The sequence below is a fragment of the Ictalurus punctatus genome, chromosome 4 (genome assembly GCF_001660625.3).
Source record: "Ictalurus punctatus breed USDA103 chromosome 4, Coco_2.0, whole genome shotgun sequence".
In the NCBI taxonomy this organism is placed as follows: Eukaryota; Metazoa; Chordata; class Actinopteri; order Siluriformes; family Ictaluridae; genus Ictalurus; species Ictalurus punctatus.
In genome coordinates, this window is record NC_071284.1 from 12992501 (window position 1) to 13010884 (window position 18384).

General features: G+C 38.0%; 1 protein-coding gene across 3 annotated transcripts in view; it reads right to left on the minus strand.

The window, feature by feature from the left end:
• The window catches only part of megf11 (multiple EGF-like-domains 11), a 135074-nt gene that overhangs the window by 61242 nt on the left and 55448 nt on the right, over positions 1 to 18384 (minus strand). For all 3 annotated transcript variants that reach the window (XM_053677973.1, XM_017466556.3, XM_047154947.2), the window contains one exon: positions 11236 to 11328. In XM_053677973.1, coding sequence (XP_053533948.1) covers positions 11236 to 11328 — 93 coding nt within the window. The remainder of the gene's footprint in view (positions 1 to 11235; positions 11329 to 18384) is intronic.

An 18384-nucleotide genomic window follows, 5' to 3' on the forward strand; every position in this document is an offset into this window, starting at 1 on the left:
ATTCTCCTTTGATCCTTATCATCGAGATGCCCTTTCTCAGAGGCACAGATCACAGACTTTGTCCTTTTTTTCTTCTTATTAATCCATAGCGATGTGATCATGCCTCGGTGTCTCTTTGGCTTCTGCTTTTACCTCACTGGCAAAAGGCAGGGGATTTAATTGAATTTCTGGACTTTTAATGTCTGCATTAAGATAATCAAAGCAGGAGAGGCTCGAGTTGTTTATCTTGACCTTGGAGGAATTAGCATGCCTACATTCTCAAAGATGGCCAGTCCTGAGAAAAACAGAAACCATATTTTACACAAACCTAAGCATGGCTTGAGAAGCATAGCAATCTATGAGCCAAAAGAGAGCTTTGCAAGCATCTTCTTGCAGGGGAGGTTATTTTGAACTATCACTTTACAGATTACATTACAAGATATACAGGGGTTCAGCTAAAATGCAGAAGTTGTTGAAATTATTTTATTACTCATAGTACTTATGTGAGTGAGCAGAATTATGGCTCTCAAAAAAAAAGTGGTATGAAATATGTCAACAGGAGCTTGATCAAAACATCACTTAATCCTACTATCTAATATACTGTAACTAAATATGTATGTAGCTGGCCTCTAGGAAACTCTGGTCCCATAAGAGTGCCGTCATACTATTATAATAAACTGTCTGGGAGAGAGAAATCCACTGACCCACATATTAGCTTTCCTCTATTACACACACTCACCATCCACTTTAATGGGACCTGTACACCTGCTCAATTATTCAGTTATCCAGTCAGCTAATCATGTGGCAGCAGCACAATGCATAAATTAATTCCAATACAGGTCAAAAAACGTCAGGTAATGTTCACACCAAACATCGGAATGGGGAAAAATTGTGATCTCTGTGACTTTAACCGTGGCATGGTTGTTGGTGCCAGATAGGCTCGTCTGAGTATTTCAGAAACTGCTGATCTCCTGGGATTTCTCACACACAACAGTCTCTAGAATTTACACAGAATGGTGCGAAAACCAAAAAAACACCCTGTGTGCGGCAGGTCTGCAGGCTGAAACACCTTGTTGATGAGAGAGATCAGAAGCGCATGACCAGACCGGTCTGTGCCGCATTGTGCTGTTGTCACATGATTGGCTGATTGGATAATTGCATAAATGTGCAAGTGTACCAGTGTTCCTATTAAAATGGATGGTGAGTGTATATATAGACAGGTGACAAATTAAAGGAAAATACAACATAAGGTGTCTTAGTAAGATGTAGGGCCACTACAAGCCATCAGAACGTGAATGTACTTTGGCATAGATCCTTCAAGTCCTTGGAACTCTCCGGGAGGAATGAGCACGAAGATATTTCTTCAGTTAGTGATTTGATTATGGTGGTGGAGAGTGCTGTCTAACATCACGAATCTCAACTGGATTAAGATCTGGCAGCTGCAAAGACTATAGCATATAATTTATATCATTTTCATATTCATCAAACCATTCAGTGAGAACTAGAGCCCCACAGAGAGGGGCACTGTCATCTAGGAAGAGACTATTCCCATCAGGATAGAAATGTTTCATCATAGAAAAAAGGTGATCAGTCAATAACTTTGTATTGATTTGCATTGACCTTTCTCTGTACGGGGACAAGTGGACACAAACCTTGCCAGTACAATGCCCCTATAGAATAACAGTTTTTTGTCACCTGTCTGTACATGCAAGATAGATGACTTAATAAGTCCACCAAAATGAAAATATGCATTCTGTCTCCCCTTGTATTTAATAATGAAAAAGAGTCTTCTTGCAAAAGTCTTCTTTGTAACTTTGTAACAACAGATAGAGGAGGAACAGAACACAATTCTGAATAAAAACTCCAGTTACCCTGGGGACTGAAACACAATTTGATTAAAAGTTTGTTTTTCTTTGCTCTCCTCACAAACCGATGGGGCATGTCAATGCAACACTGACAGTTAATTGGACTTGGCAGGGCCGGGAGTTCATTCGTCAGCATTGTGTGAGGCTCACCTGTGAGGAGCAGGACAATCAATGTCTCCTAGGACGGGCCGTAATCACTGCAACGTTGCTGTGGACTGCAGGGTTAAACATCAGGAGATTGTAGGTGAAGGAGGATCGGAGGGAGACTGCAAATAATGCCACCCACACAAAAAACACGCACTGCCATGTTCCGACCTACAGCATATCCGAGGACGTCATAGTAAAGCATGTAGGGTACACAGCTCATGCACTTGCAGGCTCACACAGAAATTAAACTTATAGGTTGTCATCCCTACAGAGATGCTAGAAATTCTACCATCTTTAGTTCTACAAGATCTGGATTTGTTTCCTTTTCACCTGGTTAGTTCTGCTCAGCATGCTCATCTAATAGTTTCCAAAACCATTTGGCAGACCGCACAAATCTCCTTTTGTTTATCGGTCCTTTTTTTTTTTTTTTTTTTTTTATCACTGTAGCTTCTTCACCCCTCAATTGTCCCCCTTTATACCACAGCACTGTTGAATTCCCAAATCTGATTGGTCACAAGGTGTTGATTAATATTCTGTAACAGAATGGCTATGAAAGTAGTTCTGGCTGTAATTTGAATAACAGGTTTATATTAATGTGCTCATTCTAATACTTTGTCATTTATATAATAACAGCTCATTCACAGAGACTTGCATGGTGGATGATCTACACAATCTAAGGAGATGTTTATTTAAAATGTATGGAAGGAGTCTTGTCTGTCAGAGCTTTGTAACAGTTAGTAAGTTTTCTGCCACCGGAGTGTCTTCAAAACAGAGGTTTTTGTACTTTCTTAGACAAGCTATCTTTTCATTGTCTAATTTACTTCAAGAAAGAGAGAAAAAAAGAGCGCCTGGTGGGGAAACAACTGTTTATACATGCTATAACACAAGTGATAACAGGAACTAGCTTGTCTTGCAGACATTCCATAACATTAAATGTAACTATAAACGGTTAAAAATTATAACGTCATTCATTATAATCGTTGGCAAAATGCTGTGATATATGTAGAACAGGACACTTAGAGCCATACTACTGAACGAAAATAATCCACTTCAGGGTCTGTGACAAATACATATCTAGCCAATCAGTGTAAAGACTTTTACATAGTGCTGTCACTCCACAAAAGGACAACTGATATCACTTAAGTATGTTTAAGATATAGAGTTATGGTTAATGGAACAATATTCAACAGTACATAAAGACTTTCAACAATTGGTAGATGAGAGAATTGACCTGTGAGCTCGAAGAGGTCTGTAATAAGTGAATCCATAAACTCATAAAACCCAAAGTCGATTTACACTACTCTTCAGTAGCCTCATCTCATCGTAACGGGACCTTGCGTTCCACCAGAGATTGCAGCTCCAGACCTACAGAATTAACATCTTGGCCCTCGCTATGACGAGCAAAAGCTTCATCAAATGTAATGATCAATGAAATAAATTGAATCCTGTAGTGCTCCTTCATAAACATGGAAATGAACCACAAAATCAAGGGTGACTCATAGACTGTGAAATGACCACAACAGAGCTTTTGTTTTACATTAGTATGCTGGTAGTAGCTGGCAACAGTACTGTTACTGCATTTCAGCTATTTTAGACCCACTAACCTTCTCCTGAGGACAAGTAATAAGCCATTTTAATGTACCCAATAATCATGATTATCTAAAGGCTCCTGGCACTCAAGACAATGTTCAAGAATCTCTCTTTAAGTGTAATGGCAGTGTGTCTATGTGCTAATGATAACAGTGGAAGGAAGCGATGTTGATAACTATATAATTACCAATGCAGAAATCATTAGCATAACCATTACTGTTACCTATTGACTACAATGCTGGAGCTTTTGGAATGCCAGAAGTCATAAGACTTGATAGAACAAAACCCATAATACAAAAACAGAAGGTGCAATAAACAATATGTCCTTCCTGATGACAATGTGCTGACAGGAAAATGAAATACAGTTAAAAACAGCTCTATTTGAAAGCATACATATTTGCATCAGTAGGTATCATAAATTAAAGCAATTGGGTGAACACTGCAATATTGCATCATTTGATTTATTCTCTATTCAAGTAAACAATTACTGTTCTGTATGAACATGAATAGAAGAAATCCAGACAGTATTTATTTTCTTATCTAAAATGCAGGGACTTATTACAACTAGGGTACCCTTTCTTGAGTGTGGACAAACTATTGTAAAAGCACAGTGCAGCTCCATTATTATGAATGTCATGTTGGAAAACTATTAGTACAGTGGAGTGATGTGTTCATAGTCTGAAAGGTGAAAAGGTTCTAGAATGACCTTTTTTTCTTTTTAGCATTATTGAATGGACAAATGATGGATTGCACAAAAATATTAGCTCAAATGGCAGAACATGGTTTTGCTTCACAACTCCACTCACAAATGATTCAAATGGTGTAATGATCTCAACATGGATAGTTTATTTAAAATGCTATAATTAGGATAACTATTTTTATTCAATTATGGTTATCCTTCCCTTTCCAGGATGTGCAATTTTTAGGATTGTATGTGTGTACTTCAGACAAATTGTATCCCTTTTGAGTCACTGAAAATCCACCCTCAACAGGCAATGCTCAACAGGTACAGTGGTGCTTGAAATTTTGGGAAACCGTTAGAATTTTCTATATTTTTTCATAAATATTACCTCAAACATCATCAAATTTTCAGTCCTAAAAGTAGACAACAAGAACCCAATGAAACAAGTGAGACAAAATATTATACTTGGTCATTTATTTATTGAGGAAAACGACCCAATATTACATATCTGTGAGTGTCTAAAGTATGTGAACCTTTGATTTCAGTTTCTGGTGTGACCCCCCCTTTTACAGCAATAACTGCAACTAAATGTTTCCGGTAACTGTTGATTAGTCCTGCACACTGGATGGGAGGAATTTTAGCCCGTTCCTCAGTACAGAAAACTTCAACTCTTGGATGTTGTTGGGTTTCCTCACATGAACTGCTTGCTTCAGATTTTTCCACAACATTTCTATTGGATTAAGGTCAGGACTGTTCATTTCCTTTAGAATTTGCTGGTATAATTCATTGTCCCATCAATGATGGCAAGCCATCTTGGTCCAGATGCAGCAAAACCAACTGGAATGTTTTCCTTTCTCCAAACATAATTCTTCTCATTTAAATAAAAAAATATATCTATTTTGGTCTCATATGACCACAAAACATATTTTTCCAATAGCTTTCAGGCTTGACCATGTAATCTTTAGCAAACTGTAGAACTGCAGCAGGGTTCTTTTTGGAGATCAGTGGCTTTCTCATTGCAACCCTGCCATGTACACTACTGTTGTTCAATGTTCTCCTGATGGTGACTCATGAACATTAACATTAGCCAATGTGAGAGAAGCCTTGTTCTTTAAATAAAACAGGGTGCTCACTCACAACTAAATGTCATCTCATTGATTGAAAACACCTGACTATGTGAACCTCTATGATTAGCACTTAATTTGTAGGTGAAATTACTTTTGCCACCCACAGATATGTAATATTGGATCATTTTCCTCAATAAATAAATGGCCATGTGTAATATTTTTTGTCTAATTTGTTTAATTGGGTTCTCTTTATCTACTTTTAGGACTTGTTTGAAGCTTCAAAACCATATAATGGTGCTTGAAAGTTTGTGAACCTTTAGAATTTTCTATATTTCTGCATATATATGACCTAAAATATCATCAGATTTTCAATTACTGTTAACACCATTATCAATATCAATGTCATCTTGTAGATTGCTAACTAGCTGACCCAAGTCTCATCCGTAACTCAGTACAACTGTGTCATATAGCGGCAATCCATTCTGAAATGCTTGCTGTCCCCACTTCTTCTATGTTGGATGTCTCATTAATATAACACTGACCATAGCTGGAAAATGGTCAATGATCCTCATTTGGTTTTAGGAGGTAACAGCTAAAACCTGACTTTTTCTCATTGTAACTGAGCTAACAATGCTCCCGCTGTGATGCAAGAGGTGCATTTTCACTTGAAATGATAAACACAACAAATATTTCAATATAAACATATACTATATGGCCAAAAGCATGAGGACACCTGACCGTCCCAATCAGATGATGGTCAACCCTTTACAAAACCATGGAGATTAATATGGAGTGGGTTCACCTTTTTTCTGTTATAACAACTTCCACTCTTCTGGGAAAGCTTCCCATTAGATTTCTGAACATGGCTGTGGGAATTTGCCTATTCAGTCATGAAAGCATTAGTGATGTTGGACAAGAAGTCCTGGAATGCAGTCAGTGTTCCAATTCATCCCAAAGGTGTTCAGTGGGGTTGAAGTCAGGGCCCTGTGCAAGTGCTCAATTTTTCCACACCAACCTTGGCAAACAAGGTCTTTAAGGACCTTGCTTTTTTCAAAGGGGCATTGTCAAGCTGGAACAGGTTTGGGGCCCTCACTGAAAGGAAAGCTTAATGCTACTGAATATTATGGCATTCTAGACAATTGTGTGCTTCCAACTTTGTGGCAACAGTTTGGGGAAGACCCACACATGGGTGTGATGGCCAGGTGTCCACATATTTTTGGCCATAAAGTTTATTTAATGTGTTTCAGTGTTGTGGTTTCATTTAATGAGTAGCATAGAGAAGAGTTACATGTTCCACTCTTCTCTTCCAATGCCAAACACCACTACAGTGACTTACCCAACCAATTAATGTTAAAAAAAATAATAATAATTCATCTGCATGCATGTCTCTAATCACAGATGGACATGCACATCTGTCAACTGCCTATATCTATCTAATCACAGATGGATGCAAACAAACTTTGTCCCAGGAGCCTTGACTATTACAGCAAATTCTCAACTGACTTTGTGGTATAATATATTTCTCATTCCTCCCTCATAGTCCTGTGTGTAGTTACTGAGGTCAGCTGAAGATGCCAACAAACAGCAGTCTTCAAGAGCTATTCACTTTTATCAGTGGAGATATGGTGCAAGCAGTAACTGTAGCAAACTGCTGGGATTAAGGGGCTCAGCTTGGTGCATATGAGTGTTTTTGGACTGCTGGGCCACTGGGCCAGCTGCACACCCAGTGTCTGACTCAACCCCTTCCGTGGGGATGCCTCGTACAGCCCGTTTTTTATTTAATTGAGTGAAGAAAAATCATCTTGTATTCCAGAAGAGTATTATTCATAAGCTGGAACCTCATACTGTTGAGTATTAAAGTAAAATCACTGCATGTACAAATCAAGTTCACTCTATGCTACAGTATAATGAGTCATCCCATTGATTAAGGTATGTTTTGTCGTGTACACATGCAGTTTAAATGAATTCTGCTAGCTGAAGTGTTTGGAATGCACAATTACAATAAGCAATCAGGTGCTGGCCCTTCTTTTTCTGTCACCTTCTCTGTATGCAAGTATCTAAGTGATGAGAGTGATGAGAAGAACCCATAGACAAACTCACACGTGCATGCATGCACATGAAAGGGAGTTGGGGTGCATCCTGCTGTGTAGTGCCTGTGTTGTATGTGTGAGAGAGAGCAGTAGCGATGATGCCATATTGCTGGTAAGGACCAGAGAGTGGAGGAAGGGAGGAGAAAAGGAGGAATGATTAAGGAGAGAATGATTTATTTAACGGCTTTATTGATGTCTGCAGAGATAAGAAGGGAGTCATTTTCTCTTTCTTTTTTTTTTCCTCTGTCTTAGCCTCAATATCTGTCCTCTATCTCTACTGAGAGTTTCTTCCCACACTGTTTCCTTTTTTAATATATTTAATTCAGCTCAGAGTTGGGCTTTAAAAAAAAAAAAAAAAAAAAAAAAAAAAAACTCAGTTTAAAAAGTCATATCTATTTACAAATATTTTGGGGTGGCCTTTGAGAAATAGCCTGTTAAATCCTGTCAAATTACTTCACACCACACCAAATCTCTGTCTCTTTTTCTTTCTTCCCCTCACTCTAACAAAGTAGCATGTAAGTGTGCTGCTGAGGATCTGGATTGACAGCATCTGTGCGAGAGTCTTTGCTGATGAATGAATTCCCCATTCTCCTCTCCATCTAAACCCCTGCTTCAGCACTACTCGTGCTCTCGATACTCTCATACAGAGTATCATCATTGAGAACTTCTCCTTGGACCTCTTCTATTAGCACTTATCAGTGCAGTGTGCATGTGTGTTCAGTGGCTTGACAAGAAGATCCACACGATCACTCCAAAAGCACACGCATGCTAATAGCACCAGATAACATACAACAAACTGAAGCTGGTTTTCACCAAAAAAGTATAACTGATGACTCACACTGGTTTTATCAAAAATAGCTAAGTAGAGTATTGAGTTGGAATTTTGTTTAAAAAAATAAATAAATAAATAATAATAATAATAATAATTATTATTATTATTATTATTATTATTATTATTATTATAACAATAATAACACATGCATACATGCTGCATCTAATGTGTTTTGGTTCTATAACCCAGTGCTCCTTGGTTGACCATCTGCTAAATAGGAGACCATTATACATGACATCTGATCTCATACAGTGGTGAGAAAATGTAAGGTTTATAATATTGCAGCTAATGGTGAAAAACAAGAATTGCAATGTTTCAAAAATCAAAATATGTTGTGTAATTACTTACTCAATTGAAATATTTTCACTAGACAAGCTTTCTTCTAAGAAGACCCAGAACTCAGAATTCTCTTTACTCATCCAGTGAACTATTAATTCTCAAGGCTTTGAACAAATTTTCAAACGGAATCAAATTCTGTTGGCAAAAGAGTGGAGAGAATCTAAGGCAAAATTGAAAGTAGAGCATGTGAGTGAGAGGGAGTGATTTATTGCAATAGCTACAAACAAGTCTTCTGGCTCCACTGACAATTACATTATTAGCACTTGTGGCTTTCCTGAAGTCCATCTCCATTCTCTATAGTGATTGGGCAGAAGTGATATGCTCCAGTGAATTTGAACTACAGCAGACACATAGCCAGCAGGAATAAACCAACAAGCCCACTGTAAACTTACTTCACTATCTTCCTTCTCGGTCTCCTCTTCTTTGGTTTCTTCCATGTCTCCCCGCTCTTCTTGGTGTTGACCTATATTGCAGGCTCCTAGTGAGTGTTGCTCTATTAACGAATGCTGGTTGGCCTCTTTGATGCAAATCCAAATCACCAAAAAACACAGTGTGCCACTTCAGCCCTGGGACTTGTGCCCCATACAACAGCACATTTCTTTCACAAACCAAGCATCATCAGTGCTTACCACACACCCTCCCTGCAACAAACACAGCACATAATATACTAAACTAGCACCAAGGACACACAGGTTTATTTCACAATAACACCTCACAACCTCCACAATGGTTATGAAGCTGCGTGTTGGCACTGCTATTAGTCTCTGTAAGCCTCCAAAGTGATGACAGACTCTACCTAACCTCTCTATCAGTAAAGATTACTAACACTTTGACATGAATAAGGGTGAGACAGAAGGAGAAAAATATAGTAGAAGAAATTTTTACAGGGAATGGCAAAAAAAAAACAAAAAAAAAACATGATGCACCATTTATGTGCAAGGGAAAAGGGCAGATTTAATTTAAAAATTGGCACTCATTCCTGATTTCTGCAGATGAAAGCTCATAAATGAAAAGGACTGGCCCCATGCCTGGCATGGAAATAGGAAAGTTATGAATAATGCTTAGTCTTCAATCACCAGGTCTGTTTATATTAAGGTGGATTAATATAGCACCTGCATGAAGAAAAACATGGGCACACACCAAGGCAGACACACCCTGAGAGAGCTGTTGCTATTCTTCTGTTCCTTCTCAGCAAGCACCTTTTCAAAAGGCTGCATGGCAAGTGTCCACAGGAAGTCAGTATAGGTCATTAGCAGCATCCATGTTTCCATTTGAGCACTGTGGCTACTGGGTCGGCTGTTGATTTACAGGCTGCTGGTAATCATGAAATGGCTCTTTTGTTAATGAAAATGGCCAGTAGATCCTTGCACCACTTACGAAACAGTGCTTCCAACATACATCATTCATTGGTAAATATGCGTAGTGAAGGAGGCAAAGGAACCACAACAAAGCTGACCAGGTCAGCAATAAGAATGAACAAACTGGGTCAAAATTGAGGTCAGGAAATCACCATTGCTGATGTCATGAGCAGTAAGTAGCCCTACATCAAATGGGATCTACTGTGTATTGGAAGGGATAAGTTTTGTGGATGTGTCAGCTAAGTAAATGTCACATTTATTCTACCCTGACACACTAGAAGGGCCAGCTGAGTTCAGCAAGTTTGCCAACTCTGTTCTGACCCCGGGGAGGTATAGTAAGTTTCTCCTCCCCACCCATGTTTCTCTCCAGACATAAATATTTAAAGAGTCAATACTCTCTTCTGCTTTCTCTAGAGTTCTCTTTATCTCTCGCTCACTCTCTCCTGCTCTAGAGTCTCTTAAGAAATCAGCATTTAGTTGATTGAGGACTGAATAATCCAGTCTCCCCAAGAGTACCCTGATTTACAGTCATGGAGGTAAATGCTGGGTACAAAGAAAGGGTTTTTATTTCCACTGTGGATCCTGGAGTGTTTCCTCACTGCAGCTATTCATGGCATGCATGTTTACAATGTTGGATCCGTGTTTTACATTATGAAAAGGACTTCCAAATGTTGTTGGATCTTAATTTGTGAGCTTGCCACTGCGATGGACTGTTAGCCTATCTATGGTACGTTCCCTGACTTGTTCCCCACATTCCCGGGATAGATTCTGGATCCGCCACAACCAGGATAACGCAATGAATGAATCTTCATTCTCAAAATGACTCAAAAGCTGTAAAATGCTTTAGCTCACGTGATGAGAAATGCTCTGGCACCCCAAATAATCATTAAACAAAATACAACTTGATCACTCTTGCGTCTGTGTGAATATGTATGCTGCCTTCCCATAGCTTTACAACAATCACTTGTTGACCTTTAAGTGTTGAACCCAAAGATCAGTCTTCATTTCTTGTTTTTTAAGCACTGTTCTCATTTTCAGAGGGATCCCTGCTGTTTTGGTCTCTAGGTTTTTGAGCCTTGAGATTACAGCATGAGAGTTGAATACTACTGTAGCATAAATGTGACTGTGGAGAGCTTTCCTCCTGTGCTGTTTTCTCTATAATAGATTGAGAGCTCCAGCAGGCAGACTGTGGTCTCTGGAGAAGGGAACAGACATTACACTGCGAGCCAGAGGGCCTTAATGAAGTGAACTGTGCTCTCACAGAGTTAATGAGAGAGTGAACTCACCACTGGAGCAGTCTAGTCCTCCCCAGCCTGGCTCACACTGACACGTATCAGGGGACACACAGCGGCCATGGGCGCACTCTTCTGTACACAGAGCTATCAGAGAGAGAGAAAAAGAGGTGCTTAATGGTCAGACATACAATATTCACAAGTAGTGTGTGCCAGAGATACTGGAATCTGCCCAAGCAGTCTGATGCAAGAGATGTGGTGATATCATTCAAGTAGGTACTGACATAATAAAGTAGGCTGGATTAAAGAGTGTACTGACTTTGGCTTAAAACTCTTAACAGTAATAATTTTGAAAACTAAATGTCTTTATCCATGTGGTGGATAAAATGTCCAATCTGGCCACAGGCCAAAGCTGGCAGTCATCTCTTTGTGACCCTTCTGAACACGGCCACTCTCATTGGCACTTTCATTCAAAAACATATTAAATACTGAATGACTCTCTAAGAGCTTATGTCCTTGGTCAGGTTAACACAATGTGTCTCTCTAGCTCTGTCTGAAAAGAGCTAAAGTAAGCTACAGCAGGCACTGATAAACGAGCTGTAAATCTCTTCAAATTTGATCAGGCTGCATTCTGCCCAATCTCTAATGCGTCTCCTGCCTGGGCTCCAGCACCATTTACCCAGCACGGAGCTTTCTTGATCACTCCTATTGAGAAACATGGCTGCCAATTGATTGGCCAAACGCATTAGTATTCCTGGCCCCCGCTTTTAGTCATAGGTTCGGATTCAAGCTGGTAATAAAATGACCTACATGAAGGCTTTGCCATGGTGACAGCTTTCCCCCGGTGTTGTTATTCTTTTTTTCTTTGCCTCATAGGACTTGCCTTATTTAAAATAATTTAAAAAAAAGATGGGAGCATGGGGATGTGCATTTGGCATGAATAATGTTGAGATAATGAAGGTCACCTGGCCAGCAGGACTCAAACAGACATGCTCTTATCTGAAGCAGGAAACACTCAAGCCCTAAAGTTTCCAGAACAAACCACTATGGTTGGAATCAACATTTACTCTCACTCAAAATATGGGCAGGAGGAGACTGTACAGGAAAAAAAATAACGTGGTGTTTGAATTTTGACTTCGACATGCAAGTGTTTGTTCAAGTAACTATTAACAGAAGGGGATGGATATAACTTTTTCCATCATAAAATTAAAATATATCAATATAACAGGGAAAATATGACTGAAATAGAACCGATATATATGAAAGATGTTGCAGCGCAACTCCTTTCATTTCACTTCCCAGCAGCCTAGCTTTATATTACAATGTAAGCTGCATTAAAATGTCTCTCTGTAAAGCCTAATATTTCAAGTTCCATCACATACACAAGAGCCTGAAGTATGGCACAAATCTTAAATGTCAGCGCCTCAGGAACAGGAGGAAACACTGCCAAATGGAGCACACATACTATGTGCAATGCATATTTATGAAAAAACTTTACATAGAATATTTTTTATATATTTGAAGGCATGTAGAGTTCTAAGATTATAACACCTCAAGAAATCAAGATAACTCAGATTTGAAAGATCCACTTGGAGGTTGAAGACACAATTGCTTAAATTATTTGTAATAGCAGGTTGAATTTACTGTAAATTGTACATTTCTTGTTTTTTTAATACAGAGCTAAAAATCTAAACATAGATTGGTTTAAATAAAAATTATCTGTCAAAGAAATAAACATCTCTATGTGTATGTTTGTAAGTGTGTGTTTTATTCAGCTGGCACTCCCTTCGGCTGGCTGCAGTAGACAGAGCAGGCAGCAGGCCTTGGACAGCATGACTATGGATTATCACTCAATCAGGCTCAACTGGGCCTTCAGCACTGAACACAGACACAAAGAGGTGAGATAGGAGAGCCAGAGAGAGAGAGAGAGAGAGAGAGAGAGAGAGAGAGAGAGAGAGAAAGAAAGAGAGAGAGAGGGAGAGGGAGAGAGGGAGAGGGAGAGAGGACAGAGCAGAACACCCAGAGGACAGAAGCACAAATTGCAGAAATGCTCAACAGGCAGAAATGCTAAAACTTGACACTGCCAAATAATGCTGCATGGATTTACCCAGTAATCACAACTTAGTGTTGAAGCATGCAAAAAAGCCATCCCTTGACATTTTGTGCTGACAGAGACACCATCCATCCATCCATTTTCTGTATCACTTATCCTACACACGGTGGCAGGGGAGTCTGTGGCCTATACCAGGTGGGGGAGACCTACTCAGACACCTATTCACACACTACGGAAAAGGAGAGATGGCAAATCATCCTACAGTGCATGCCTTTGGACTGAGGGAGGAAACCAGAGTACACAGAGGAAAACCCTGAAGCACAGGGAGAACATTTATACTCCACACACACAGGGAAGAAGCACAAATTGAACCCAAACCCTGGAGGTGTGAGCCAAACATGCTAACCACTAAGCCACCATGCCCCCCCCGCAATAGAGACACCAAATATTGTCTTAAGGGAATCACTAAGACTAGCGCAGGAAATAAGCACACTGCCACACCTAATCCAAGAGTAATGATGTATGATTGCTACAATCCTCAATTTCTGATTAGCTGGAAGCTGGGACGTGTACATAAATCTTTTCATTGGACGGAAGCTGATATGTGGGTCTAACATATCTTTCTCCATGAGATCCAAATGGATGTACATTTCTATAATCTTACATTTTAATTAAAATTCAATGAGTCATACTTGCTTATGAGAGAGATTCAATGGATGCTGGGAGAAAATTGGGTCTTTCATTTAGATAAAAAGCTAATCACACTCATTACACTGAAGTGTTATCAGACCATGTAATAATTGGTGATTGCCATGTAGCATTAATAGATTGGATATTCTTCAGTGAATTCATCAGGGGGAAAAAACATATAAGGAAAAAACTATTCGGCTTGTAACTATTTAACTCTAATCAGATTCTTACTGGTTCTCTCAAAGTAAACAAGGACGACTCAAGAGAGGAAATGATTGAGTCCTTTACTTCACAAAAACACATTGTACAAGATATAATTTTTTTTTAAACAATGAAAGAAAATTGTGTCTGATGTCATTGTCCACGGAGCTCACTTAATTCACCCCAGATGATGATAAACATCTTATTTGAAATCCATGGTTTTAAAACTACAAATAGATGTGAAAACAAAAGAGCAGAAAAACCAAAGACAGCAAAATCCTTATAAAAATGAGGTCTCATAATCTCAGCCATCATTAAGATGTTAAATCTACTTCTGTCTGGTGCATGAGGCTTTATTAAAACTTCTTAGTCTAATTCTCCTGCAAATAGCAGCAGAATGTCAATCATTTCATTAAAGCTGTATTGCTAAGCAGTCAACAATTTCCCACTCTCCCATCCAGATGGTAGAAGGTAAAACTCGTGGAGCTTCATGTAAAATCTTCAGAGCATGAAAATCTCAATCTAGATTAATTTCCCACATTTTAATAGTTAAAACTTCAGATGGTCTAATGATACAATACTATTGTACTTTACTTTTTAAATATGTCTAATAAATACACAGAACATAAATTTATGGTGTGAAGTGGCAGAAATGGTCAAACATAGGGCCTGAAAAAGGCTTGGGACTAAAGAGGAAATGCACATTTAGAGATAAATGTTGATAATGAAGACTATTGTGTCAGAACAGGTAAACATTGTGACAGATATTAGTACAGCTCATATGCCATTAGGGTCCCAGTTGTGTACATAATAAGCTACTTTGTATGAAGTGTATAATTAGACTGTATTCCATGTTTCTTATGATTGATTGCAGCTCCTATAACATATATACTAATATATAATGAAACAAAAAACCTAGATGCATGATGGCCATTCAGTCAAGAAAGCAAAAAAAAGATGATAATGTCGTCACATGAGTACACAATTATTTATAAATTCTGTTTTAAAAACACAAACTACCTGGCAGTGTACACATTATCTGCGAGAATGATCTGTTCTTGAGTAAATCACAGTCATTCAAGACACAGCAGGCACATTTACTCTGTTCACTCTCAATAACTCCAACATTAGTGCTGGGCAGAGCATGACAGTGTTTCAGTAGGTCCTGATTAAGGCTTTAAAGCAGTCTGAAAAAAAGTCCATTGGTCATGGCCATCTCATGAGTTATAGCACAACCTTACAATTTAGCAGTCCCACATGGGACAGATTCTCTGCTAGTAGAGAAAAAAACTGCTTAACAACGGCACTTATGAGAAGATAAAACCTAACTTTTAATTTGAGCAGAAAAGCAAAGATCAACACCTATGTAATGAAAATGGTTCTAATACAGACTTGTGTCCCTGAGCGCTAAGTATCGGCACTGCTACAAAGCTCTTAATCCTGCCGGTGAGAACAGCAGGATTAACCACAGAGCAGAACCAGCAGAAACCTGGTGACTGCACACCTGCCCTGAGCCCCCCACTGCCGTGCGCGCACACACGCACACACACACACACACACACACACACCTTAATACTTTACTATAAGTTCCACAAACACGCATGTATTAAAACCTAACTAATGTACTAATGATGAATTAATACATGCACTAATGCTTAGCACATGAGGAAATGAGGCATATACATTAACAGCCAAAAGAGTCATATATGAATAGCCATTAATAATAGTAATAGTCGTTTTTGTTAATTAATCATGACTTGAAGTATTCCTAAATATCATTTACATTATTACCAGACTTTTTGTACACAATGTAAATTAACCCAAATTAAGGCAAATTAAGACCCTTCTGTATTTTTGTTTTGCAGCATCCCCAATTCTAAACTACACCTTAATGTAGTATATATATATATATATATATATATATATATATATATATATATATATATATATATATATATATTATAAACACATATTAAATATACATATTTGTATCTTTTTCACCGGTGGTATAAAATATGTAAGAAATAAATATGACAGGGCTATTTAAAATAAATAAATAAATAAATGACAGTCCTCTGTCCTGAAGATTTTGCCATGTTTGAAAACTTTTTTTTGTTTTACCTCTGACTGTTACAAAGCACTGACACAGGAGACCACTTAAAAAAATACTAAATAATAGATATCTACTCACAGAAAACTTCACCATAACTACAATCGTTTTTAATACATTTGTATTAATACAATGTGAAGGATCTAAATGATAACATGTTCGGTTGAGTGCATTAACATAAACCTGTGATTTGCTTTGCAGCTGGAACTACTGTCGGAGCCATGCTTTATCATCAACACCTTCTGAATAAATAGAATCAAGAATTCAACAGCACTGTGGGGATATAATTTTATAATACAGTGTTCTAAAATGACCTCGACACACAACTTTAAGTTTGGCCTTGAAAAATACTCTATTAGAATATTGCTTCATCCATACAGTGTGCTTGAATGGATCAACTTGCTGTGAGATTATCACTAAACACATTTTTTTATATATATATATAAAAAATGGTACAACAATGAAGTGGGCTGATTTTGATCATGTTGTCTCAAAGCAACATGTTAATAGTGCTATCTGTGAACTGAAAATGGCAAAGAGTCCCAACAATTAAAATAGCCCAAATAGCCTAAAGTTTGGGTTAGCTTACATTGTGTACAAAAACGGCCATTAATAATGCAAACATTCTTTATTAATACTGCAGGTCAACATATTAATTAGCATAATAAGTAGGAGTGATTAATAATTATGAACAATGAATAAAAATACTTACATTTCTATTATTAATAGATATTTATAAATGACTCAGCCAGCTGTTAATGCACACCCTTCCTTATTTATTCATCGTTTCATCACTATGAAAGCATGGACTTAATTATTAATATAATATTCCTTTTGGACCTTACAGAAAACTATTCTAAACTACCTCCATCACCCCCAACAACACACATACAGTCTGACACGCAACAAAAGATAATAAATGAAGGCCAGAGGAGAAAGCTACACGTGGGTAGAGTCTCTATTTATGCTCATTCAAAAATCATCACAGACAAATTGGTCCTATCACAGGTAGATGAGCTTTTTCTGCAAATCTGTACTTTGTAGTTAACACGGTCATGCTAAGGTCAATACCTGAAAATAGCTCGATGCACAAGTTAAAAAGTGACTAAGGACAATGAAACTAGGAAACTTGCAAATGAAGAAAACTAGGGCTCTTAGAAAGTCAGTAACTGTGGAGATAACCATAGTTGTGATTACGGATGCACCGAATGTTCGGCAACCGAAATTATTAAAAAAACAAAAATATTTTTATTTTAGTCATTTATTTATTTAAAGTTATATTGTGCCTTGTTGGTAGCCTATGCCTGCTGGAATGAAAAAACAATGTTCAGTGTTAAATATTTTGAACTTGTATTTTTTTGTAACTGATCTTTTTCTTTGAAAAGCAAGACAAAATAGTAAAAAGCACATTTTGACGATTTAATTTATGCAGTGGTGAAAAAAATGGCAAAATAAATGGAAAAAACGCAAAAAAAACGTGTTCGGTATTCGGCAAGTTTTTCCATTATATTCGGTTTCGGCTTCGGCAAAGAATTTTCATTCGGTGCATCCCTAGTTGTGATGCTTGCAAGAAACATCATTTGAATCTCTTTTTCTCTCTAAAATATACAGTACGTATATAAAATCTTGGATGTGTTGCAAATATGGCTGTACAGTGTCATGGTTTCATGGTTAGTCAAATTGTATAATCAGGCAACTACCTCACCATTTACTTTTTTAAAATACAGGTTAAAATGTATTTCCTCTATTACAGTCTACTTCTTCATTTTTATTATTTAAAAAAAAAAAAATTACCTGAAAAGGTTCCTTACTCGAGTTGGTCTCATCCCTTTTATGCCCACCTGTGACTCCCCAAAAACTTCACAGAACCTCCCTCTAGACTCCCACTAAAATCATACTACAGCAACCACTTCTGTTTCTGCATGCAAGGAATGCAACTACACTGTATGCCCTTTGGCTGTGTAAGCTGCTACGGTTGTAAACAAGTTACATTTCTACCTCTGCTGCCACTCCTAGCATGTTCATAACTTTATCATACACAACAGCTATCACAAAAAAATATGGCATTGCTGAGAAGAAATGAAACAACTATCTACTTATGGCTAAGCAATGCTGCACTCTGCTACACTAGTTAGATTTGTTTTTTGCT